General features: G+C 49.6%; 11 protein-coding genes across 11 annotated transcripts; 5 read left to right on the forward strand and 6 right to left on the reverse strand.

The window, feature by feature from the left end:
* The first annotated feature begins 67 nt into the window (after nucleotides 1-67).
* BDR25DRAFT_304821 (uncharacterized protein) lies at nucleotides 68-1239 on the forward strand. Its single transcript, XM_033690290.1, has 4 exons — nucleotides 68-337; nucleotides 459-693; nucleotides 744-923; nucleotides 977-1239. Exons 1-4 carry the CDS (start codon nucleotides 159-161, stop codon nucleotides 1010-1012), a joined length of 630 nt encoding a protein of 209 aa, XP_033545721.1. The 5' UTR covers nucleotides 68-158; the 3' UTR covers nucleotides 1013-1239.
* A 396-nt stretch (nucleotides 1240-1635) lies between these two features.
* On the forward strand, nucleotides 1636-3474 carry BDR25DRAFT_304822 (PLAC8-domain-containing protein). The gene has a single exon (XM_033690291.1). The coding sequence runs from the start codon at nucleotides 2110-2112 to the stop codon at nucleotides 3400-3402; it is 1293 nt and encodes a 430-aa protein (XP_033545722.1). The 5' UTR covers nucleotides 1636-2109; the 3' UTR covers nucleotides 3403-3474.
* On the forward strand, nucleotides 3470-4365 carry BDR25DRAFT_357239 (uncharacterized protein; the record flags this gene model as incomplete). Its single annotated transcript, XM_033695782.1, has 6 exons — nucleotides 3470-3523; nucleotides 3554-3652; nucleotides 3729-3912; nucleotides 4078-4130; nucleotides 4168-4219; nucleotides 4274-4365. 6 exons carry the CDS (start codon nucleotides 3470-3472, stop codon nucleotides 4363-4365), a joined length of 534 nt encoding a protein of 177 aa, XP_033545723.1.
* A 455-nt stretch (nucleotides 4366-4820) lies between these two features.
* BDR25DRAFT_344111 (uncharacterized protein) lies at nucleotides 4821-5609 on the reverse strand (the record flags this gene model as incomplete). The annotated part of the gene is made up of 2 exons (XM_033693901.1): nucleotides 5153-5609; nucleotides 4821-5098 (listed from the first exon to the last, which is right to left on the reverse strand). The coding sequence occupies exons 1-2, from the start codon at nucleotides 5589-5591 to the stop codon at nucleotides 4821-4823; spliced, it is 717 nt and encodes a 238-aa protein (XP_033545724.1). The 5' UTR covers nucleotides 5592-5609.
* Nucleotides 5610-7414: 1805 nt separating this feature from the next.
* On the reverse strand, nucleotides 7415-9325 carry BDR25DRAFT_372742 (uncharacterized protein; the record flags this gene model as incomplete). Its single annotated transcript, XM_033697245.1, has 1 exon — nucleotides 7415-9325. One exon carries the CDS (start codon nucleotides 9323-9325, stop codon nucleotides 7415-7417), a length of 1911 nt encoding a protein of 636 aa, XP_033545725.1.
* A 421-nt stretch (nucleotides 9326-9746) lies between these two features.
* BDR25DRAFT_357242 (uncharacterized protein) lies at nucleotides 9747-10914 on the forward strand (the record flags this gene model as incomplete). Its single annotated transcript, XM_033695783.1, has 8 exons — nucleotides 9747-9794; nucleotides 9891-9954; nucleotides 9988-10006; nucleotides 10053-10103; nucleotides 10156-10212; nucleotides 10271-10362; nucleotides 10404-10595; nucleotides 10673-10914. 8 exons carry the CDS (start codon nucleotides 9747-9749, stop codon nucleotides 10912-10914), a joined length of 765 nt encoding a protein of 254 aa, XP_033545726.1.
* Nucleotides 10915-11463: 549 nt separating this feature from the next.
* On the reverse strand, nucleotides 11464-13270 carry BDR25DRAFT_357244 (uncharacterized protein; the record flags this gene model as incomplete). The annotated part of the gene is made up of 13 exons (XM_033695784.1): nucleotides 11464-11485; nucleotides 11548-11672; nucleotides 11779-11830; nucleotides 11999-12117; nucleotides 12173-12292; nucleotides 12323-12379; nucleotides 12412-12482; nucleotides 12558-12608; nucleotides 12635-12722; nucleotides 12828-12859; nucleotides 12970-13042; nucleotides 13074-13202; nucleotides 13265-13270. The coding sequence occupies 13 exons, from the start codon at nucleotides 13268-13270 to the stop codon at nucleotides 11464-11466; spliced, it is 945 nt and encodes a 314-aa protein (XP_033545727.1).
* An 841-nt stretch (nucleotides 13271-14111) lies between these two features.
* Nucleotides 14112-15376, reverse strand: BDR25DRAFT_304823 (DnaJ-domain-containing protein). Its single transcript, XM_033690292.1, has one exon. It carries the CDS (start codon nucleotides 15289-15291, stop codon nucleotides 14209-14211), a length of 1083 nt encoding a protein of 360 aa, XP_033545728.1. The 5' UTR covers nucleotides 15292-15376; the 3' UTR covers nucleotides 14112-14208.
* Nucleotides 15377-15550: 174 nt separating this feature from the next.
* BDR25DRAFT_315831 (tRNA pseudouridine synthase B) lies at nucleotides 15551-17057 on the forward strand (the record flags this gene model as incomplete). Its single annotated transcript, XM_033691555.1, has 2 exons — nucleotides 15551-15599; nucleotides 15691-17057. 2 exons carry the CDS (start codon nucleotides 15551-15553, stop codon nucleotides 17055-17057), a joined length of 1416 nt encoding a protein of 471 aa, XP_033545729.1.
* Nucleotides 17058-17182: 125 nt separating this feature from the next.
* BDR25DRAFT_264849 (uncharacterized protein) lies at nucleotides 17183-19055 on the reverse strand. Its single transcript, XM_033686888.1, has 2 exons — nucleotides 18622-19055; nucleotides 17183-18518 (listed from the first exon to the last, which is right to left on the reverse strand). The coding sequence occupies exons 1-2, from the start codon at nucleotides 18853-18855 to the stop codon at nucleotides 17316-17318; spliced, it is 1437 nt and encodes a 478-aa protein (XP_033545730.1). The 5' UTR covers nucleotides 18856-19055; the 3' UTR covers nucleotides 17183-17315.
* A 287-nt stretch (nucleotides 19056-19342) lies between these two features.
* BDR25DRAFT_53852 (uncharacterized protein) lies at nucleotides 19343-20539 on the reverse strand. The gene is made up of 7 exons (XM_033698714.1): nucleotides 20382-20539; nucleotides 20279-20332; nucleotides 20090-20185; nucleotides 19862-20041; nucleotides 19767-19811; nucleotides 19612-19714; nucleotides 19343-19560 (listed from the first exon to the last, which is right to left on the reverse strand). The coding sequence occupies exons 1-7, from the start codon at nucleotides 20409-20411 to the stop codon at nucleotides 19451-19453; spliced, it is 618 nt and encodes a 205-aa protein (XP_033545731.1). The 5' UTR covers nucleotides 20412-20539; the 3' UTR covers nucleotides 19343-19450.
* Nucleotides 20540-21753: the final 1214 nt, after the last annotated feature.

The following is a 21753-nucleotide window of genomic DNA, read 5'->3' on the forward strand; positions in this document are numbered from 1 at the left end:
CGTGATCATCGGAGCTTTCAGGATCCCAGGTTGCGGAGAGCTTAGCTAATAAACTTGACGTTACCATGATTGCCGCAGCCACTGACCTGATCTCTCTGCCAGGCCTCATCCCCTCAATTGATCCTCGGTGAGCCAATTGATATTCCGACAGCTTCATCATGGTTCTCCCACGACCGACGACGCTGCGAGCATCCTCAATCGCTCGATTCGCCCGCATCGCTAGACACACCCGCACTGCCGAGCTTCAGCCATGGCAGCGGATGCTCCAACGCACCGGCTGCAGAAGTTACGCGTCCGCTCACGGTCACGGTGGGACCACGAAGAGTGATATTCCATGGTATGTGCCTTTCAAAGCACTTGCCGTTGTTTACTACGCGGCACTGCTGTTAGCAGCACCAAGGAAGCCGCAGCACCCACCCATCCATCTCTAGTCGAAGTTAACATAAGCCTCACTGTAGGGCAGCAACAGCAGTAGTCGCCACCGCTGCCGGCCTCTACTTCGTTACCACTCAGGACCTCGGTCACGGCGAAGAACATGGTGAGCATCATGGCGAGAAGCACGAGGGACACGAAGAAGCATCCGAAGAGAAGGAGGAGGAGGAGGAGTCCAGTGAAGACTCCAAGGACTCTTCTGAGGATGGGTCTAAGGCTGAGAAACCGACGAAGGAGGAGTCCCCCGATAAGTCCGACAAGGTCAGTGTTCCCGCATCCGGCCTGGCACTGGCGGAGCTAATCGAAGACAGCCCGACCCTCGCAAAGAGCCCAAGAGCTCCAATGAAACTTCTGGAAAGCAAGAGGGCCTCTCGAATACAGATACTAAACACTCCACACCTGTATCTGAGAACCCAGACAAAAGCAAGAAGGGCGAGGGTGTTGCGGAGACAGCCAAGGCCAAGGGAACCATCTCTACCGACCGACCTCCGGTTAGCATCTCATTGTTTCTAGCTCAAGCTCTATGCCCGCTAACGTCTGCTAGGCTGAAAACAAGGAAGAGAGAGGCAAGGGCCAGTAGGATAAGAGCAAGTAAATCGCCTCCCGAGCGAACTTCGTCATCTCGCATTAATCCGCATTGCTCTGAGGAATTCGATCTGAGTGAGACTGTCGCTAGAGTCTGTACAGTATTGGCATATACTTATTCATCCCCTGCTTGAAGCATTCCCAGCTCTTCTTGCAACCGTGTATTATTACGTCATCTTTGAGGACCGCAGTGGAACAGCCACTATCGATAACTGATCTTGCAATTGTCAAATTACCCTGCCCAATGCTCTCGTCAAGCAGGCCACTAACGCGTGAGCTTTGAATTTGAAGCGTCTAAACAAGCGCCAAATCTTCACGCAATTACGCCACCAACGGGGTAACTCGATAACGCTCCGCACTTCGACATGCCATCTTCGTCTGCATATCAGCAGATACTCCAAAGTTCCGATCAAAGAGAGTCTTGAACGGGTAATCCTTCGAGACGGACAAGAATATCTATCCCCTCGCCGACTTTCCATTGGTGGGCGCAGCCGTATGCACGGCCCACCCCAGACCCAGTTCGTCCTGCGCAAGCGCCCGGCTTCAACTCCACATCGTCTGCGAGGTCGCCTCCCAGCCTTTCATTGGCCGCAACTGCTCCTCAACGGCTGCGCCTCCCAGAAAGTCACCAACGATGGCAGAGCGCTGGACCCGCCTGCTTCATTTTGTGTGACTATGGCACTCTTCTGTGAAGCCGATCACAGCCAAGAGCCAACCACGATGGAAGCTCTGAAGAGGCGGCAGCTCGGATGCAAAAGACGCCTTTTCCACTTCTTCTCCCCTTGCTCAATGCAAGTCTTGAGTCTTGTCACTCTTCGAGACCTTGAGCAGATTTCAACACTCCGGCCCCCATCTAAAGCTGAACCCCTCTCCACAACAGCTTTTGAACGACGCCTCCGCTTCATACATATTGCTCTACATAATCTTGTGGCTCTCCTTGAAACCCCTGCTGACCGACCGTAAGTTCTACAAACGGTAGATACATCAATAGCAGATCTCCCAAGCATTGCTGCAAGGCATCCTTTACCTCAGCATTCGTAGGTTGAAACGAAACATACGAAGATCTGAGACACGAAATCGATCTCGCGAAAGATGGACAATGGACATTATGGCCAACGACAACATCTGCAACCTCAGAATGTAGAACGACAACATCAGCGATTTTCGTGGCAGATTCCGCTGACTGGCCCACCGGAGGACACCTCAGCCTCCCAACCTCAGCAACAACAGACACAGCAGCAGCCGGCACAGATCAACACGAATGTAAATGCCAACGGTCGGGCATTCTCTTATGCGCAGACTCCCATTGAGCACCGAGCACGCTACACCTCGTCGGCAGATGACCCACCTCTCCCGCAGTCTCCTCCCACCCCGATCGACACCCGCCCACAATCGATCTGCAAGTCGGCTCCCTCTCCTCCCGCTCCGCCTCAGCCACAAGCGACATACCCTTCATACCCATACGAAAATACAGCTCGCTCGCCAGTATCGCCGTACAACTCTACACCACAGCATCCTGCGCTTGTCTCTCCCATCTCTCCTATCGCGGAGCCGCAGCAAATACACCGTCAGCAACCAAACCACCACGCACGACAGCGCAGCAATCTCTCCCCCATCAATACCAACATTACGCAATACACTCTACCTCCAGTGCCAGCGACACCGCATTCGCACAAATCGCAAGCATCTGCTCTGCCGCAAAAGACTCCAATAACACCCATCTCACCCAATTCACTCCGAAAAGACCCCGCAGCTTACCCACTCCCAATGTCTCCGAACTCCAAGAAATCATACGCAGCGGAGCCCTACTCACCCCATGGCTTCTCTTCTAACACTGGTGCAAACCATACCATCTTCTCGCCCGATGCTGCGACGGGTCCGAACGGCCTTGACTTCGCGCTCCATCAACCTGGTCAGATTGCCCATCCGAACATGGATCTTTCCACCAAAGGCTCATCACATGAATGGAAACACTCGCTCTGTGAGTGCAGCGGTGACATTTCCACCTGCCTCACCGGCATCTTCTGCCCCTGCATCCTCTACGGCCGCACATCCTACCGCCTCTCCCAAAAATCTGACAAAAAGGACCCCACGGACATGCTGGGGTATAAATCCACAAACGGACATTGCATACTCATGGGTGTGGCCTGCGGATTACAATGGCTGTTTCCGATGATCCATCGTACCAAAATACGACACCTGTACAAGCTTTCTGGGAGTTGTGCAGGGGACTTCGCGAGATCTTGTTGTTGTTGCTGTTGTGTGGCTATTCAGAATGAGAGGGAGGTAAGAGGCAGAGAGGAGAGTAAGAGGCAGTGGGCTGGGCCGGCTAGTAACGACGTGTATAGAGCACCGGAGATGATGGTATATTCGCCTCAGAGATGAGAGGATGGGAGAGGAAGGATGGTAGTACACTCTTTAAGATACCCTGTTTATGTTATTCCGTGTGTTGATGGCATTGGGATTGGCGTTTGTACGACTACGATATACGCATCACGCACGTTATGTTCCTTTATTGTCAAAACCTTCGTGATAGATTCTCTTCTGTGATTTCTCCGATTCCCAATACTATGGTCAGGGATGTGGTACATGCCTCGCTTGCGACATCTTCACCCAAAACCTTAACCGCACTTCGGTGATGCAGGCAGCGGAATTTGGGGATGATCTTAAGCTATGTTATTAGGAAAGGGGGGTATGGGTTTGCATGCTAGGATCCATGGGTGCACAGCATAATTGTCTGTCCGTATAATCGCGCCTTTCGATGTCACCGCATCTCCACAAAATCCCGGTCTTTCTCCAACATCATGGCTCTCTCTAAACCCGTCTATCCGGCTCCCATATCTTCATTCTCTTACAATCTGGACTATGCATATCGATCTTACATCTCTTACTCCGGTTAAGCTCACAAACTCTATCCTAGATATGTTCCATGGTATGTGCTGCATGGTGTAGCTAGTATCTAGACTGGTAGGACGTACCTTGGGGGCTGCATGATATTACTGAGAACTTTAGAGATGTTTGCTAACTAAGACAGGTAGGTGAATGATGGGTCAGGATCAGCTAACAATGATAATGGTAATGCACCTCAGGAAACACCAGAAATAGCAAGGAGCGTACGGCATGTACTCTCATAATGTGGAACATGATTAGGACCGAACCAACCTGTTAAATCTCTTGCTAGAATCCGAGATTGTCAGGAGGGGTGGGAATTTGAGTCCTTAATTACCGCCTCCTGTCAGGCAAGCACAAACCTAAGTCAAAAACCCCCTCTTCCTAGCCCTAAAACTCGCTGAAAATAACTGTGCTTACTCCTCAGCATTTTCCAAATACTCCTCCATTCTCTACTAACCCCAATTGAGAAGTAGCAACACATCAATCATCAATCGCCTTTATAACAGAGCACCTAGACCGTTCTTAGGAATTTAATCTTTAGCAGCGCTCGCATGAAATGAAAACAGCACTCGCCACCGTCTCCTGTACCCGTCAGATTGTCCTCGTTGCCCATCTAGTGACTAGAGCCCTCTTCGGGCGTTGTCTGGATCAAGAGCTTGCTCGTCTACGCAGGAACGACCTCTGGATTGTCCGCAAATAGGGCTAAGATAGTCGCCCCGAGGGGTCTGACACCGCCTGACTCTATGGCGTTCCTTACCTGGTGTTTAGGGATTCGTCGCGCATTCTGAAGAGTAACTTTGTTTCCAGGATGTTGGGGATATACTAGAAGCCAACGGGTACCTCATTATGTTTCTCTCAAGAACATGTGATACGCTAGCACAACTTCGGAACACTAGACTAGAGTTATTGGGTCAGAAATTCAACGTCATAGCCTTGGAACCTATCCCATGGGGATTCCGAGTGGAAGCAGAAATCTTCGGCGTCTTTGGTCCCCAAACTCTAGCTCTTTTAGTCCTGTCCGGCCTGTGTATACTTTGCTTGCATCCCTTCTTGTCCCCACTCCATTCGCAACATGTCCAAGCAAAGCCCTTCGGATATTCTACTCGATTATCGTCTGTATCTAGCTCACCCCAGATATTCTCATCCCACTCATCCCATATCGATGAATCATCCTTCAGTTCTAGTTCTCCTGAGATAATTGTTAGACTGGAAGAACTTACGGGTCGTTAGGGAAGTTTTGTACCTTCGTGCCAAACACACGATTCCGTATTGTTGTCTAAAACATCATATTCCGTCTCGCATTGGCCACACATCTCGTATCGTTGACGCGTGCATGCTCTCTTACGCTTCTGTCCCTGGGGGGCATCTAGAGGCTCGGATGCAGACGCGTCTGAGTATTCGGACTCTTCAATCCCCGCTTTATACTCCTCTCCCTCTTCATATCCATTGTCGGTGTTCTCTGCGAAGTCCGTCGTCTTCTTTCTTTCTTCCTTCTTCGGTTCTGTAGCTTTCTTTAACTCTCCTTTTCCGAGAAGAAGCGCGTTGCAGGCGAGTCTGAAAGCATCCTCGGAGTTTTGGCATATTTCGCGAAGAGTCAAGCGGAGGCGTTCGATACTACACGATTCGATTGCATTGTAGAGAAGAGTGTGTTCGGAGTCTACAGTAACTGTTGCGATCGGCATGCTCAAGGAACAAACAGGAAGTGGTGTAACCTGAATAGATTAACTAAGGAGCAAAGGGTGCTGCATGGCTAGTTTGAAGACCTATCCCCTGCCAAGGCGCTAGATTAGGGAGCTGGTAGGGGAGTTCGAGCCACAGGAATTGATGTGATACGCTCTATCACATTACCACTCTGAAGCATGTATTTTACGTACAAAAGGAAGCTGAAAATTAGGCGTAAGAAACGAACAAGTAGGACTAAGCTGTTTTAGATACTACTTTGTAGTGTAAACATGTTGTTCTGAATTAATAAGCAAAGAAGGTGCAGCAGCTAAGGCAATAGAAACCACGTGACTAACATAGAAACCTTTGCCTATGCGACCCACTTAGAAGTGTAGGATAGAGAGGACGAACAAACATATAACAGGAACAGTTTCCTAGCGTTTCTGCCTCCTCGTAGCTACTCTTCTTTACTATAAATAGCTTCATTCTTGCTAAATCAAAAAGTTGTTTCTGTACCTCTGTTACGGAGATGCTACAAACAAGGACTCAGAGAAGAGCGTTGATAAATTGTTATGTACAGTATCAGGTGGGCAATCAAGACGTTTCGTGGAGAAGAAAAGGGGGAGCTAGACAGGTTCTGGCAATATTTAGTGGCTTGGCTCGAGCGACAGCGCGAGGGTCACGCGCAAGCACGTGTTCAGTTTAGGGGGTTTATAAGTAAAGCTTCCCCAGAAGACCTTATACGCAGTTACCGTAACAATCTAACAATTAAATCTTAATATTTATAAACCTAATTCAAAAACAGACCTAATCAGAAAAGGATGCCTCAGCCTGTGATATAGAGGATGACGGTATGGGTCCCGAGATCAAAGCGAGTCTCTGTCTCTTTCCCGAGGGCTTGGTTGCCTCCGACCCTAAGGGTTAGTCTCTCTCTTTGCATCCTATCCTGTATTCCCTCTCTGTGCTTCGTACTCCATGCTCGATACCTTTCACAGCACTTAAAAGCATAGTATCAAGTATCAAAGATTACAGTAGAGAAGTATTGAAATATAATTCGGAAGGTAGCTAGAACAAGTAGAATATATAACTCTTCTACTAGCTATAGTAGCTGAGGCTGTAAATCATAGTGACTTGGGAATCTCGAAGCTAACAGGGGGCGGGTGACTAATGATGAGGCAGACAGGAAAGCTTTCCGGTCATAGTAGAGGCTTGAGGACCGAGATGGATTTCACTGCCCGCCGAAAATCTCCCCAATCCCCAGAGACTCCAGTGCGGGATCATACATTCGAGATGGCGATGTGGGTGACCTAGCCGACGACCTTGGCTTCGACAAAGAATATTGATACCGACCCCGACTCCACGAACGCCGCTTTCTTCCCCGTCCTCTCATAATACTCACCCTAACACACTTCTTTGGGTATTCCTTTTCTTGCGTAGTTTTGGCAATTTCTGATGTTAGTGATTGAAAGGGTTTCCAGCGCCTTTCGAGCGGTTCCTAGTGGGTTTCCTACGGGTCGAAAAGGATTTGAATACGCTTTCAGAGACGGTCTCGAAACGACACTGAATGGGGGTCGGCGGCGCCCCTAGGGAGCTTTCCACATCACACTACTTACCCGCACTGTGTGCAAAAGAAGGCCGATTCTACATACTGCAAGGGCATATGAGGATCCAGGCTTTGATCACAGAAACAGATGCGTACGCTTTTTCTCATTTTTGCTTTTGATCTCTATTTCCTCCTTCGCCGCGTCCTCACAGTGCCTTAAATTTGCCCTTTCCATAAGCCTGCTTCCATTTGAGATGAAGCGAATATTTCCTTTAGGCTATAAGGCTATGGCATATTCCGCTATGTCGTAGTGGTGCGTTGTGGTTCGATGATCGTTCCTCCAAAGACCTCTTCGATGTCCTTGAAAAGGTGGTGAATCGGGATCATATATCCCACTTTACTTGGGCTTTGACCAAATACAAGCCCTACCCAGCGAGCATCCTCATTCACTCCGTAAGAGCGGTCAAGGAAGACCACGCTACCGGAGTCACCGGCTTTTGCTGTTAAGTCTGATTTTTTGTCCTTGTTCACGATGGCCCAGCTATAGGCCGGTGAGGACCCAGAGAGGTCGTATTCCTCGGCGACCTTGCAGGTTGTGAATTTGTTCAAGATCGAGTATGTACCATTAAGTTCCCCGAAGATCCATCCACTTGTACGCCCACGATACGCAACTAGATGTGCTTCATTGCGATCAAGAACCTCATACGCATTGGCATCTTGCCCCACGGTGAGCCGAGTTTTGCCCTCCTTCAGGTGGGGTCCACCCAAAGTGTTCTGGACAGTTCGACCTGAGTCTAGGGTTATAACCGCCCAATCCATAAGCCAAGGCAGAACCCTGCCCCTTCGTTCTACTGGCCGGGGTGGCTGAGGGTTTTCGTGCCCGTCCCTTGTGCGTCTTCCAGACGCTGCCGCTAACTGGCCAAGGACCCTGTTACAGTCATAGACTGTATCCATGTCTGAATGGAGGGTTTTCAGTGCCTCCTCTGCCGCATTGAGCTTATTTAATAGGCTATTAGAGTCTTCTTGAAGCCAGGTTGGCTTTTCGCCTGCCTGGAGGAGGTCGAATTTTTCTTTTAGCCCTTTCGGACCGTCGATACGGTCTTTCCAGAATTTTTTTTCTTTCGTGATGGTGGAAATCCACAATCGGTGATCTTCGTCGGCTGGACTCGAGATGACAGTGGGATTGGAGAGTAAGAGTTGGTTGTTGGGATAAATTGGATTGTGTTCGCCGTTGACTAGATTCAGGCTTAGAGTGTGCATGTGTAAACAATATATGGGGAGTTTACTTTGCTCAAGGTCCTTACCCACTACTACGTGGTGGTTTGTGAGGGCAAAGGCTCTGACGCCGGCCTGAGTCTCAATTTTAATTTGTCCCCCAAGGGTTCCACTCCCTAATCCGGAGGAGATGGATGCTCCTGGGAGAACGGGATCCTCGTATGCGGTTGTAGTCACCATGTGGTCGTCCATGACCTCGTAGGCTTTGGAGTAGAGGAGTTCGATACAAAATCGCCCATGTGTAAGTGATCTCAATTCAGCAAGACCAATAGTCCACCAAAAATCTTCATCGGCATCTGGTGATCCAATAACCATGGTGGCAGGGCAGTCCTCTCTACACTCACTTCCCCCTCGGCGAAGAAAGTCAAGCGTCTGCCAGGTGCACTTCTTCTGGTCTTGAAAATAGGAGAGGCGGTCTACTATTGTGGTCGATATGTCCTCCCATAGTGTTATCAAATCGCGCTCGCTTGGGTGGATAGCAAAAGTGAATCCACCATAGAGTGCGGCGTTAGTGATGAGTTCGATTAGATAGTGGACTCCTTTTGTATTGCAGTAATTCGCAATGTCTAGCACACACCGCGAAGAGACATCTGTGTCAATGCTTGGTAACTTAGTTAAGAACACTAACGTGATGAATTTATCGGGTTCCCGTTCCCCCTCGTGGTGGCGAATGGCGAGAAACCTGTCTACCACTTCGATTTGTCCTCGTTCGAGAATTTCTGCGCAGTGCTGGAACAGTTCTATCCGTTCGCGAATGTAGTTGGACGCATTAACAACAGTGGTCTGCACAGGGAGGGACGGAAGCTTCGGGTATCCAAAACGCAGGGGAGAGTAGCGTATGTCGACTTCGATGTGAGTGTTTCTTTGTAGCGGCTCCATACCTGTTCGTTCGGGATGTGTTCGAGGGGGTGTGTCTTCTGCATAGGAGGGAGTCATACCACGAGAATATTGTCGATGGTGGCGTGGCCGAGGCGCGATTTTATAGAGGGAACTAAGTGATTTAGCTCCTCGAATTACATTGTGTGCATTGTTTTGTGTAGCGAGCCGTTATTACCCTTGAGGTCGAAGGGATTTATTCATCATGGGATCCATGGTTTGACAGGGCAAGAGACAGCGAAGACCAGAGTACACACGAGAGGGATGGTTGACGGGGTGTAAGTGTGCAACTGTTGAGAGGCGATGCAAACGACAACGCGAAAGACACAACGAAGGCTGGAGTATGCATGGAAGGGAACATCTAGAATGGTAAGCATCTCCGTTAGAAGGAAACTGCATCCCAGAATCCGTTTTGCCAGGCATCCTCCACACATACTACAAACTAAAACTTGGAAAGTAGGAACCCTGGATAGAACCCCGAATGTGTTTCCTTTCCCCCAGGGCCGAGCCCTCACTGAAAAAAAACCCGGTCTGTAAAGTGAAACCCGAAATTATATAGAATTCTAGGTAGATTAAAAGACCCCGCAGCTATATGGTGAATTGTGTATGCAGCAAATATTTTCAGAAAAGCAAACAGGATGTTCGTAACTTCCTTTGGATATTCTCATATAGATTGAACGGGTCTCCACGTCCACTCCTATTCGTGTGCCATCGTGCATAAGACGTCCTAATGGCTATTTAGTCGTTACTATCCATGTAAAATCGGCTGCTAATCGAAAGGATGTAGTTTAACATTGGTTGTGCGAAGGGTCATGAGACAATGGCCACTTCCGTATGCGTGATGGAGCCGGCTGTCTAGAATAATGGAACCAACGATCGTGGGCGATGAGGCAAGTTCATTTATTCTCTCAAAGTTTTACAAAACAGGGCCCTATCGATACACTGTGGTGATGCTAGTTAGTCACCTTAATTATTTAGATACATTTGATTGCCACAAATGTTGAGTAGGGGTAGGCTGTTCAGTTTAGACTGCGAAAGAGACTGGGGAAGGGACCCTCCGATCATAATTGAATGCTGTAAGCACACTATGGAGTATGGTTGGTCGATATTGTTGGGCGATGTTAAACTGCGGTTGGAGTCTCACTGTATCACACGTTCCTAGGTTTCTGGGAATGGCATTCCACGGGCTTACTACGATTCCACGTGTCGGCCTCCCGAGGTCGGGATCCAGTTGTGGTCCAGCAGGATTTGGAAATGCCTAAATCATATTGCAACAAGACGGTTGGGTTGACCCAACATCTTCCAAGAGTAGCTCTTCTCCGCCATGTCCGTTAGAGATTAAAGTATTGGGGGCGATAGAGCCTCCCTACAGGTTTTAACTAAGGCGAAAGTCGTTAGACTTATCAGGCCCTTGCCTTCCTGCTTTGTGTCAACTGAAGCGCCGATTGCGCATCGGGGAAGATCCTTATCTTCGAGGCATATTTTGGGGAAGCATATATTCCTGTAACGAAACTGAGCCTAGTGCGAGCTTGCCGCCTTCTCTGCTTGTGGCGGCGAGATCTAGTGTCAAACCGTACTCATTACAGTTAGATATCACTCATAACTATGCCGACGGAGTTCAACCAATTCACCATTTGCATTGGCTTTAGTCCACTGCTTTAAACTAGGGAAAATATTTTTTCTGGCGCTTTTTCCAGCTCTATTTGTAATTATCCTCTTCCAGATTATGTCTACAACACCGCGTGTATGTCACCCACCAAATAAAGTCGGTTCGAAGTTCAATCTTGGCGTATTGCAAGGCTAATACCGCTCGGGCGTCTTAGGATGACACTTATTCGGTTTTTGATGGCTCCTTGGTATAGCTGCCTGCTTGGGAGATATATCTTCAGTCCTTACAACCTTCTGAGCATCTTACTTGCTCATGCAATCTATTATGTTGCTTTGCCCACTGCCTGTTTTCCAACGCTCAATCTCTGAGCACTCCAACTGCCATTCATTCAGAGCTTCAAATGATGATGTTGCGTAAAAATAGTAAAGGGCAAAGGGCTGATTGACGATATCAATACTGATGGTCACTCTCTCGAACCGGCTGGCAACCTTCAAACGTGCGCTTGAACTGAATTCGGACTACCAATTCACGCACGAGAAGAATCATGAGATGAGAAAAGTTAAGTAAGAGTGTGATCTTCCCCGAGGCCCTAATGTTGAATTAAGCTCTCGCTTGGTCACATGCATCATCCTCCCATGAGACTCTACCACCTGCCTCATACGTGCGATTCTACCAAACATCTTCCAAAGGACACAATGCCAGATTAGGCCCTGACTCAGCTACGAACTTTCCCTTCGCATGCAATTCCTTTACATACCTCGCATGCGATCCCACTGCAACAACACCGTCTTCTCCATTCTAGAGAAAGCTACTCATTTAGCCTACATTCTCTAGAGGCCATGGCCTGTACAAGCCTATTTCTTAACTAATCTTCCTCTTTGCTTGTGCTTCAAGAGATGCTAACACTCTGCCCATCTCTCGGAGTCTTATTCTCAGCACCCGTACTAAGAAAGAATCTCTTATATTCAGTGGGTAGAGCTTTATTTAAGTGTAATAAGGCGAGAGGTAGAGAAGTTTGAGTACTTAGCGCCAACTAACAGTTTGGAATTAACCATTAAGCTGCACATTAAGCACTTTTCATTTTATCATGATGATACACAAATATAGCTCTAAGCCTATGCCACTCTTTGCTATGCCATTTGGATTTGACATAGAAGAGGAGTAGGCAAGTTAGCGGCGGAAGAATCTTGGTGGTTGGGAGAGTAGCTATGGGGCTGATGTGGGAAGGAGCATGGTCACTAAGCTATACACCGACAATAAAATAAGATGCTGGGGTGCTTTGCAAAAAAAAAAAAAACTTGATAACAGAAGACCGAAGACCTAACAGCCTGAGGATTGATAACCTCCCAAGTGTTAAGCTGCCTAGGCACGCTGTTAAACAAGAACAACGGGCAAGGTTGGCTATTTGGTGTATACTGCTATTAGGTCATCTTGATGTTTATAGAGACAGCATGTAAAATGGTAACAGTTGATAATAAAGGAAAAGGGTAAACCGCGTTGAAGAGCTATGGTGTGGAAGAGTAGGTTAAGAGGGCACAAGACCTGGCACACAGGGAATGAATTTTGCCTCCGGTCTAGGTACACGCCTAGCGACTACCTCTGCAAATTCTGCGACGCAGGGCAGCGTACAGTTCATATTCACCAACAATGTAAGAGCTTGTTAGCAAAACCAAGATAGGCAACCTTTGGTACCTTTGCACCGAAGGAAGGCAACAACCCAAGACACCAACGCCACTATGGCATCGTTATACTGTCATCACTGCCGATTTTCTTATTGAGCATCATATAGCCACTACTTTCAGTTCGTCGATTTAATTCATCTAAGGCAATGTTTACGCGCACTTCTAGCTACCAAAACACGACCCCCATTAGAGTTTCTATTAAGGTTAACATATTCAATAGCGGTTGCTAGCCCATGTCTTTTTTGGACTTTACATTCTTAAATATAAGCACTGGGTTAGAGGCCATTTTTAGCCTCCTATCGCCTGCAACCGATTCTTTAGTGGTACAAATTGGTATTCTTAGCTAGAAGGAAAACACTTGCTCATGGCTATATACCGCTAGAAATTCGCTAAGAAGCTTTTTTAACAGAAACAAATGTCGACTTGGGCAGAAAACAGGACATCAGCGACAGCAATAGAAACCCTTTGGATGCCCAGGAACGCTTTCTATGCTAGTATCAAGGTGAAAGCTGTGGACAGTGCAAGGGTAAGAGGTATGAATGTATAGTTCAAGAATGGGTTGGATATATAGATGCCTGTTAAAGTTCACGTATGCGTCGAAAGGGATCTCTCTGATCAAATCGAAAGATTGCGAATCACTCTCTAGCTAGACATTTTGAAGTGCCGCAGGAGATTGATAAACCTAGGGAATTCTTAGGGTCGAGATACACGCATTTAAAAATTACCAACGTGTAGATTAATATGTAGCTTGCAAGTCCTTTCTAGTTGTGTCTAGATAGACACTCATTCCTTTAGGTCGAATGGCCAAATCTCTCCAAGATCTGCTTCGTCTCTGATCAGCTCATCATCATCTGAATGGTCATTCCCCAGCACCTCCTGCAGCATCCCGCCGAAAATTTCCTTATGGGCCGAGCCAGTTGCTTCCCTGTCGTCTGGAGGATCCCCAACCATCAGATGCAGTGTAGAGCAGACTGGACAAACTATGTCTCAGCTGGTGTGCTGCTTCAAAAAGCTTGTAATCTTTTCGATAGACGGCATATTCTTCGGGGTTAAGTGAAGGAAATAGACACGATTCCGCAAGACCAAGTGCCTTCCAGCGCCGCGAAGTCTGGATCAGCTTATCGCGAAAGGCGATAGTGCCGTCTACCCAGGACCGGTAGCAATAGCGAAAGGGCCGGAAGAAAGCTTCCTCCGTTAATCTAGGTTCTGACAGCTTCGGGACGAGAAATTGAGCGCAGATGTTATATGCTTTTACACATGCCTCGCTTTTGGGCTCGATTTGATCTTCGCATGAAGGATCAGGAATAGGTTGAGCAAAGTCTAGTACTTCATCTGCATACTAAAATGCCAGCTCAATGCTAGACGATTGCCAGTCGATAATGGTGGTGACGATGGTGGGGTCATCTTCTGAGACAAAATGGCTCCCTTTATGCAAACCAGGGTAAGCCTTGTCAGCGACCGGCCCTGTGTAGCGGGGACCGAGTTCTGAATGAAGCGTTGTCACGAGAAAGGGTAAGAGGGCTGCATGTGAATGTACAAATCGTATGAATATTTGGCCTTTCGCTTGCGAATAGGGGAATTGCCACAATTATTCTAACCAGGGGTATCTTCAAAGACTCGTGCAAGTCGTAAAGCCATAAGTCATGACAAGTCTATGCGGCGGCTTCCTCTGCAGCTTCCTTCTGCCGAATCTGCTCCTCCAACCGTCTCTTTTCAGCTTGCTTCAATCGTATCATAGTCACTTCCTCCAGACTGGGGGTTGACGGGGAGAAGGAGAATGAAGGAGTGCCGGGCGTGCTTCCAAATCCTTTCCCTAAGCCCCCGGTGAATGACGCGCGGAAGGATTTGTTTGGGGTGGTATTTGGTGTCGAGGGCGCAGAAAATTCGCCATTCATAGGGGATTTGATCTCAGGTTCTTTGCTAGCCCAAGCCACAGATTCCAGTAAGGGATATTCACTCTTACCATCCATAACGGCTTCGTTCGCATGATCCATCCGTGTGTAGACAATGAAGACCACGGCGCAAGTCTTCCGGTGCTTCTCTCCAGAGAGTCTGATCTTCTTGTCCTTGCCCATGACAACGCTGTCGACCTTCCCAAACCTCGAGAACATCTGAGACAATTTCTCCCTATCCCATGTCGCGGCATCGCCATCCCTGGAGAAGCGCACTCTGATCGTTCTATCAATTTCGGCGGTTTGTCCCGGTGGCTGAGATTTCGGCACAGGTTCAGGGCTTGGTTCCATGAACGAGGCTTCCTCCTCCTGCCTCTGCCGTTCTAATTTCTCCTGTTGTTCCTTCCTCCTCCTCTTCCCATCCTCAGCCAGCCTCTGGATCTCCTGCTCCCGCATCTCCGCAGCAGTAAGATCCTCCGTTCTCTTCCTCTTCATCGACACGCCTTCACGTTCCCTCCTTTCCAAGTCCTCCTTCATCTTCCTCCTCCTGCCATCCAGTAGCTCATCCTGAAGCGCCTTTTCCTTCTTTCTGAGTCTCGCTCTATCATACTCTGCTTTGAGTTTCGGGTCACTGAGGATATCTCTCGCGACACCAATGAGGATGAATTTATCGGCAAGCGTCTTATCGTCGGGGTTCTTGTCGGGATGGTATTTGAGAGAAGTTCTTCGGTAAGCCTTCCTGATTTCGGTATCAACGGCGTCGAAACCGACACCGAGGAGCTCGTAGAAGTCATCTGTGGTCTTTTGCGCGACCTCGAGGAGATCTTTGTTAGGGTCCGCCATGGGGGAGGCACTGCGACGGGGTGAAGGTAGTAGTGTAGTCGCGAGAGATATGCGTTAGCCTGGTCACGAAAGTTCGCGATGTGAGTGGCACAAATGTTTTGGAGGCAGGGCAGCCTGCAGGCGCACTTATCTTAGCGCGCCTCAACCTTGGCAATCACAGCTTCACCGACATTCACCCGGACCATCGTCACTGTCAGAAAAGTTCCCCTCACCGTCACTCCTTCCAATGTCAACTCTCTCCTCTCTTCCCCGCACCGTCATGGCTTCCTCTCCGAAGGAGTCAAAGAAGGTCATTGAGGGTATTTTTGGTACGTCAATTGCTCCCAAACTCTTCCTATTTTCGCATGCCAGAGCTCATACATCGTCAATATCAAATTTCACCTTCTAACCCTCACCCAGCAATCAACAAGCCACAATGGCAATCCTCCGCCGGCGTACTCCGCGATCTGCAAACCCACTTTAATACCTCCGCTCTCTTCACTCCCTGGCTCGACTCCCAACGCCGAAACCTCGTCCTCTCCAACGCTAGACCGAAAAACATCCGCAACCTGCAAGTCAAGCTCGGGCACGGGGGCACCTTAGACCCGCTCGCGACCGGCGTCCTCATTGTCGGTGTCGGCCGCGGAACTAAAACCCTCCAGCGCTTCCTCGAATGCACGAAAACATACGAATGCGTGGTTTTGTTTGGGGCGGCGACGGACAGCTATGATGCGGTGGGGAAGGTGGTGGGGAAGAAGCCATATGGGCATGTTACGAGAGATATGGTGGAGGGGGCACTGGAGGGGTTTCGGGGGAAGATTATGCAGAGGCCGAGTGTGTTTTCGGCGCTGAAAGTGAACGGCAAGAAGATGTATGAGTATGCGCGAGCTGGGGGAGAGATCCCTGAGGTGCAAGCGAGAGAGGTTGAGGTGCGTGAATTGGAGATGGTGGAGTGGCTGCATCCGGGGAGTCATAGTTTCACTTGGCCAAAAGAGGAGGTTGACGGTGTGGAGAAAGTAGGGGCGGAGAAGTTGATGGGTGTTCGGGACCCAGGCGATGTGGGCGAAGACAGCCTCGAGACGCGCGGAATAAAAAGAACGAGATTAGAAGAAGCAGACGAGGACGAAGACCACATCACGAACTCGGGATCGCATCCTAAGAAACCCAAAACCGACGACGAGCCTGCCATGTCCGGTGCACTCCCAATCCCTGACGCTCAACCAGAAGCCTCTGTAGAAGCACCTAACGAAGCACCCCAAAACCAATCCATAACCAACTTATCACTCGAACCCAAACCTCCGGCAGCCCGCCTCCGCATGACTGTAACCTCCGGTTTCTACGTCCGCAGCCTGTGTCACGACCTCGGTCTCGCCCTAAACACCTTCGGGCTCATGTCCTCTCTAATCCGCACCCGACAAGGCGACTACTCCCTCAAGGAAAACGTCCTCGAATATAGTGACCTCGAAGCAGGACCTGAGGTCTGGGAACCCAAGGTCCAGCAACACTTAGAGGCGTTTATGGAGAAGGAGGGGTGGGAGCAGGAGGCTGTCATTGAAGATGAAGAGTGGCGGGAGAAGCTTAAGGAGTTAATGAAAGATAGGAAGGAAGGTGACAGGGATCGGTCGTTCCAAGGTGGGAGGAAGAATTGGAATGGAAATGGGAATAAGAAGGGAAAGGGGAGGAACTATTACTCAAAGGATATGAATGGTGGTGGAGGTGGTGGTGGAGGCGGAAGTGGATGGAAAGGGAAGCATGGAAAGAATTTCCGTGGGGGTGCATTTAACTAGTGAGTGGCTTTTCGAAGATGAGCTGCGAAGCCCAGGAAAGGGTCTAACAGCAGAATTTTGTGATACCCAGCATTGAAAATAGGGATATGGTTCATACTGAGTAAGAAATCTATACTCATACATTCGACGGTTTCCTCTCATTGGTCGTACCTTTGCTCCTAGGATATCCACCACCTAACGCCGTGTCCATCAATTCCAAACCCGATCCGTCTAAGCCGACGATGTATGAGAAATAAAATCTATCAAACCCCCTGATCCCTACGCTCTCCCGGTGGCACTCCCTAAACTCCTCACCGAATCCCTGCGTCCCTGCATCGAACTCCTAACGCTGAATACTGGCTCCGCATCCTGCAGTCCCTCCTCCTCGTCCTTCGTATCCTCGCGATTAATAAAAATAAAACTCAGCACCGTAATCGCGGCACCAATCCAATACAACCAACTCGAATACTGTGCATCTAGAACCATCTGACCAATTAAACTCAACGGAATTGTCAAACTCAACCCGACAGTCACGATCAGTGGGCTCGTCAGCAACATCGCGTAGGCCCAGCAGAAATCGCTGATGAGGCTGGATGCAGAGTTTACGAGCACGATGGTCAGGATGCGTGAGGTAGGGGGAAGGGAAAAAGGCTCGATGGACGTTAAGTGGAGGATTATGAGACCGGGCCAGAGGAGGAAGACGTTGAAAAGGCCCACGAGACCGAAGAAGAGTGGCATGTTGACTTTGCTTTCGTCGCCGATTCGTTTTTTCATAAACACTGCGTAGAATCCGTAGAGTACGGCGGAAAGGAAGGCCATGGAGTCGCCGATGGCGAGTTCGCGGGGCGTCTTATGGGGGAAGGAGCCTCTATTTTCGTCGGTGTCCCCGGAGACGTCGATGGAGGAGATGAGCGCGATACCAGCGAGGGAGGCCATGACGCCTAGGAATTTGCGGAGGGTGAAGCGTTCGACGCGGAGGAGGGAGCCGCACATGAGGGTCCAAATAGAGGACGTGGAAGCAAGGATGGTGGACGAGGCCACGGTGGTGTATTCGAGACACGCGGCTGCAAAGTAGTTTGCACAGAACCAGAGGAGGCAGAATTCCAGGCTGAGTTTCACAGTCTCGGCGAGTGTGAGGCCTTCTTGTGGGATGAGCATGCTGGCGGTCAAGTCCTGGCCGCTTCCCGGTTCATCGCCAAGCAATAATTGCGCAGCGGCTGGGGACTGGCTTCGCTCCCTTCCTGAGGACTTTGAAGATAGCGAGGAGGAGGATGATTCGTGGTCCCGGAGCAGCTTATACCGACCTACGCGGCGTTGCAGCAAGTCGCGGATATTGGAGATGAGGGGTTGGCGTTGGGCGAGGTTCGACCGGTCGTCCCATGCATGCTTGAGCAACATAGGAATGAGGGGAATGATGAAGAAAGCCGTGTTGATATAGGTTACAAGGTAGGGTTTAGAGTAGGAGTCGTCCGCGAAAATCGTCTATCCATATGCATATCAGTTAGTTTCTCGTTCCCACCATGAAACCATTCCCAACGCGCGAGTGATGAAACTGAAAGCGGGGATAATGAAGCGATATACATACGCTTGCAAGGAAATTACTGGCAGTCCATAGAAAAACGGTCGCCAGCAGCAGTACTATACCAAGGGTATGTCTCCATTTCGAATGAACAGTACGTTTCCCGCCTTCGTTCCATACACTAACCACGCTCGCCGGAGACATGACCGGGCTGTCTATTTCCCTCGGATACCGCTCCCCCACAGAGTCTTCGCTCACCCGCCGTATGGTCGGATCCAGAAGAGGCGAAGGCCGAGACATTTTGGAATGAACAAACGAATGCTAAGGGGTGTCGTGGAGGAATCTGATTTACAAGAGTTCAAGGACTGCGCGGGCGGTGAAATAGGTATGGTGCCCTCATGGACATGACGATCCGGTGACCAGCGGAGAGTCGTGAATTTGAGGGTGCCGTCGCGGTGGGGGTAGTGGTGTGGTGTCGCGGTTGGTTGCGACCAAAGAATACTGGCCGTTGTTCCATCCATGTCAGATGCGGCGCCGTTCTTCTCCCGCCTGCAAGGGCCACGGTCTGCGTTTCGGATCAGTGCCGCGACCTCATCTCAGCCACATTCACGTCATCCTTGACGCCAAGGCAACACAATAGTGGTCACGCATATTTGAAGTATCTGTACAATTCAGGATAGCTATGGAAGGCGCCCTCGCTCTCGCTCAAGGGACTGAAATTACCTGGGTTTGCAATGTCCAAGAAATGGCGCTTGATGTACAGTTGTGCACGGCACCCAACCCCTGAACTCCAATAGAGGAAAAATACGCAGAGGACTATGTATTGGAACAGATGCACGTGGTCTGAGGGAAACGCTAGAACACAATTCACAGATCTGTCGGGGCACGCAAAAGGCTAACATGCGCAACCCCCTTCGTTGCCCTTCACATCAATCGGAATAGTCTCGGGAAAGTCGGGGTTGTAGTCGCCCATGTCCTCCTGGGCAAGTGCTTGTCGTGCAATCACTGGGGGGGTTAGTGATGGATAATGGAAAACACGGATGTGATTGCTTTTACCCTCAAAGGCCTGTTCCACATTGATTGCCTCTTTCGCGCTGGTCTCAAAGTACGGGATACCGCCTTTGGACTGGCAGAAGGTCATGGCTCGCTTGGACGAGATCTGAGGACAATGTTAGCTCCTACTAATTTAGGCCGTAACGATATCAACTCACCATTCTCTTGCTCTCCTCAACATCGATCTTGTTGCCGATAACGACCTGGATTCTGTAAGTCTTGGCATCCCATGAGGTCATGACGGTCGGCGTACGAAGGGGAAGCTCTCCGGGTCCATTGGGCTTGCCTGGACCAGGAATTCGTCTCTCCAGCTATCTAAAGTGTCGAAGCTCTTTGAGTTGTTGACGTCGTACACCAGCACGCAGCAGTCGGCGCCGCGATAGAACGCGACACCTAATGACTGGAATCGTTCTTGGCCAGCGGTATCCCAGAGCTACGCCGCATCAGTATACAATCCACCGCTTCCAGATATGCGACGCACCTGCATAGTCACCAGTCGGTCGTCGACGAGCACTTCTTTTGTGAGGAAGTCGGCGCCAATCGTGGCCTTGTAACTTGCGCTGAACTTCTTGTTGACCTGCAGCAACTCGTGTAAGCAAAGAAGACAGAAGACAGTCCCCAAGAAACGATTCGAAGCGCACCAGGAGGGACGTTGAAAAGGTAAGCGTACGTATTGGTTCATCAGACTCGTCTTTCCTACCCCACTGTCTCCAAGGATAATGACCTAGATTGCAGGTTAGCGCTGAGCATTGAAGCAACCCGAGGCAAAATACCTTGAGCAGGACCTTCTTCCTTGAAGACATGGTTGCGAAAAAGAATGTGCGTTCTACGACGTACGGGAGGGGGTACGGCGCGGGCGATAGTGTGTCAGAGGTCGGCTGCTCTCGTGGACTTGAAGGCTACAGCGAAGCGATAGGCGGCAGGAATATGCGTGAGATAGGAGAGACTGGGTAGTAGGTCAGCGTATCTGCTGGAGATATGAGCCGCGTCGTTTGGTTTACAGTACAAGTTCAGGTGGTGCGAGAGGGTGAGGTGTTGGAGCTGTCAACGACGTTGATAGCTATCGCCAAGATAGCCTTAGCAACATCTCTGGATCGAGCTTTGGCCAATCGCACCTGACCCTCAGCCCCAAGCTGCGTCTCAAAGAACTACACCTGAGCAACTCTCCTGTGACCCCTAAGCGTGACCAGCTCATCATCGCGGAGCAGTTGCACACTTCTACCTGGGAAGGAGATTTTTGCGGCCCGCACATTCGACTTTCATGTGAACAGTTCCTGTAGCTACTGTTCTCTCCAGTATCGTTCGCTAGTTGCTTCTTTTTTCACTTCCCGAGTCATCGAAACGAACATCGCGTCGGGAAATGAACTCTCGTAGAGCCTCAGTCAGATGAGCAGTACTTTCCTGCCAAGCCCTCTGAAAACTTCTCTACACTCTGCCTGTAGGGACGACGCACTCGACCTCAGAAAGAGGCACAACTACGTACAGCCTATTATAAAACAGCACGAATCCATGAACTAGAGTAGAGTCTGAATGTTAAAACCTACGCTGAAATTAAGGACGTAAGAGGATGCATGCTTCCGTCGCAAATGACGCCGCCTGTTATGTCCCACACTCTTTCCGGGAAACGATAGAGACGAACGTCCTACGACGTAGCTCTTTTTTGCATTTCGAATCTCACTGCGCAATCAATCAAGCTCCAACCGCCTCGCCGCTCAATTGCCGATCCCAAAATGCGGAGACCTTGGCTCTTGGATTGCGGGGAGTCTGGATTGACTGCAGGCATCCCTGAGGATCCTCATGCAGCAAATCAATCTGTCCGGGTGAATCGAGGAGCCGCACGAGCGGCCGACAGCACTCAAAAGTTGTATTGATATACTAGAACCATCTTTCCAAGCACAGCGTGACTCGTCTTACGTACTTGCTCACCTTGTGTTCCGAGACGACAATACTATACTCGCTTATGTCGGCAATCCAAATGCCCTACCTGCAGACAAACACGAAGAGAGTGAAAAGCGCCGAACGGGCAAGGCATCTCCGTTACTCTTTCAAGGTGTGCTAAGTGTGCTGGTGTTAGAGCTAGTTGCAATGCCACAGCTTTATCAGAGCACAACACAACAGGTTCAAGAGGGATAGTCTCTGGGCAAA

Source organism: Lindgomyces ingoldianus (assembly GCF_010093535.1).
Source record: "Lindgomyces ingoldianus strain ATCC 200398 unplaced genomic scaffold BDR25scaffold_23, whole genome shotgun sequence".
NCBI lineage: Eukaryota > Fungi > Ascomycota > Dothideomycetes > Pleosporales > Lindgomycetaceae > Lindgomyces > Lindgomyces ingoldianus.

Excerpts from the sequence above, each read along its gene's own strand:
- BDR25DRAFT_53852 (XM_033698714.1), bottom strand. The coding sequence starts at position 20,411 with ATGTCTTCAAGGAAGAAGGTCCTGCTCAAG. Across the intron at positions 20,186-20,278 it reads CGAGTCTGATGAACCAATAC|GTCAACAAGAAGTTCAGCGC; the intron begins GTACGCTTACCT and ends GAGTTGCTGCAG. Across the intron at positions 20,042-20,089 it reads ACCGACTGGTGACTATGCAG|CTCTGGGATACCGCTGGCCA; the intron begins GTGCGTCGCATA and ends GATGCGGCGTAG.
- BDR25DRAFT_264849 (XM_033686888.1), bottom strand. The coding sequence starts at position 18,855 with ATGTCTCGGCCTTCGCCTCTTCTGGATCCGACCATACGGCGGGTGAGC. Across the intron at positions 18,519-18,621 it reads CCAGTAATTTCCTTGCAAGC|ACGATTTTCGCGGACGACTC; the intron begins GTATGTATATCG and ends GCATATGGATAG.
- BDR25DRAFT_304821 (XM_033690290.1), top strand. The coding sequence starts at position 159 with ATGGTTCTCCCACGACCGACGACGCTGCGAGCATCCTCAATCGCTCGA. Across the intron at positions 694-743 it reads CCCCCGATAAGTCCGACAAG|CCCGACCCTCGCAAAGAGCC; the intron begins GTCAGTGTTCCC and ends AATCGAAGACAG. Across the intron at positions 924-976 it reads TCTCTACCGACCGACCTCCG|GCTGAAAACAAGGAAGAGAG; the intron begins GTTAGCATCTCA and ends AACGTCTGCTAG.
- BDR25DRAFT_304822 (XM_033690291.1), top strand. The coding sequence starts at position 2,110 with ATGGACAATGGACATTATGGCCAACGACAACATCTGCAACCTCAGAAT.
- BDR25DRAFT_304823 (XM_033690292.1), bottom strand. The coding sequence starts at position 15,291 with ATGGCGGACCCTAACAAAGATCTCCTCGAGGTCGCGCAAAAGACCACA.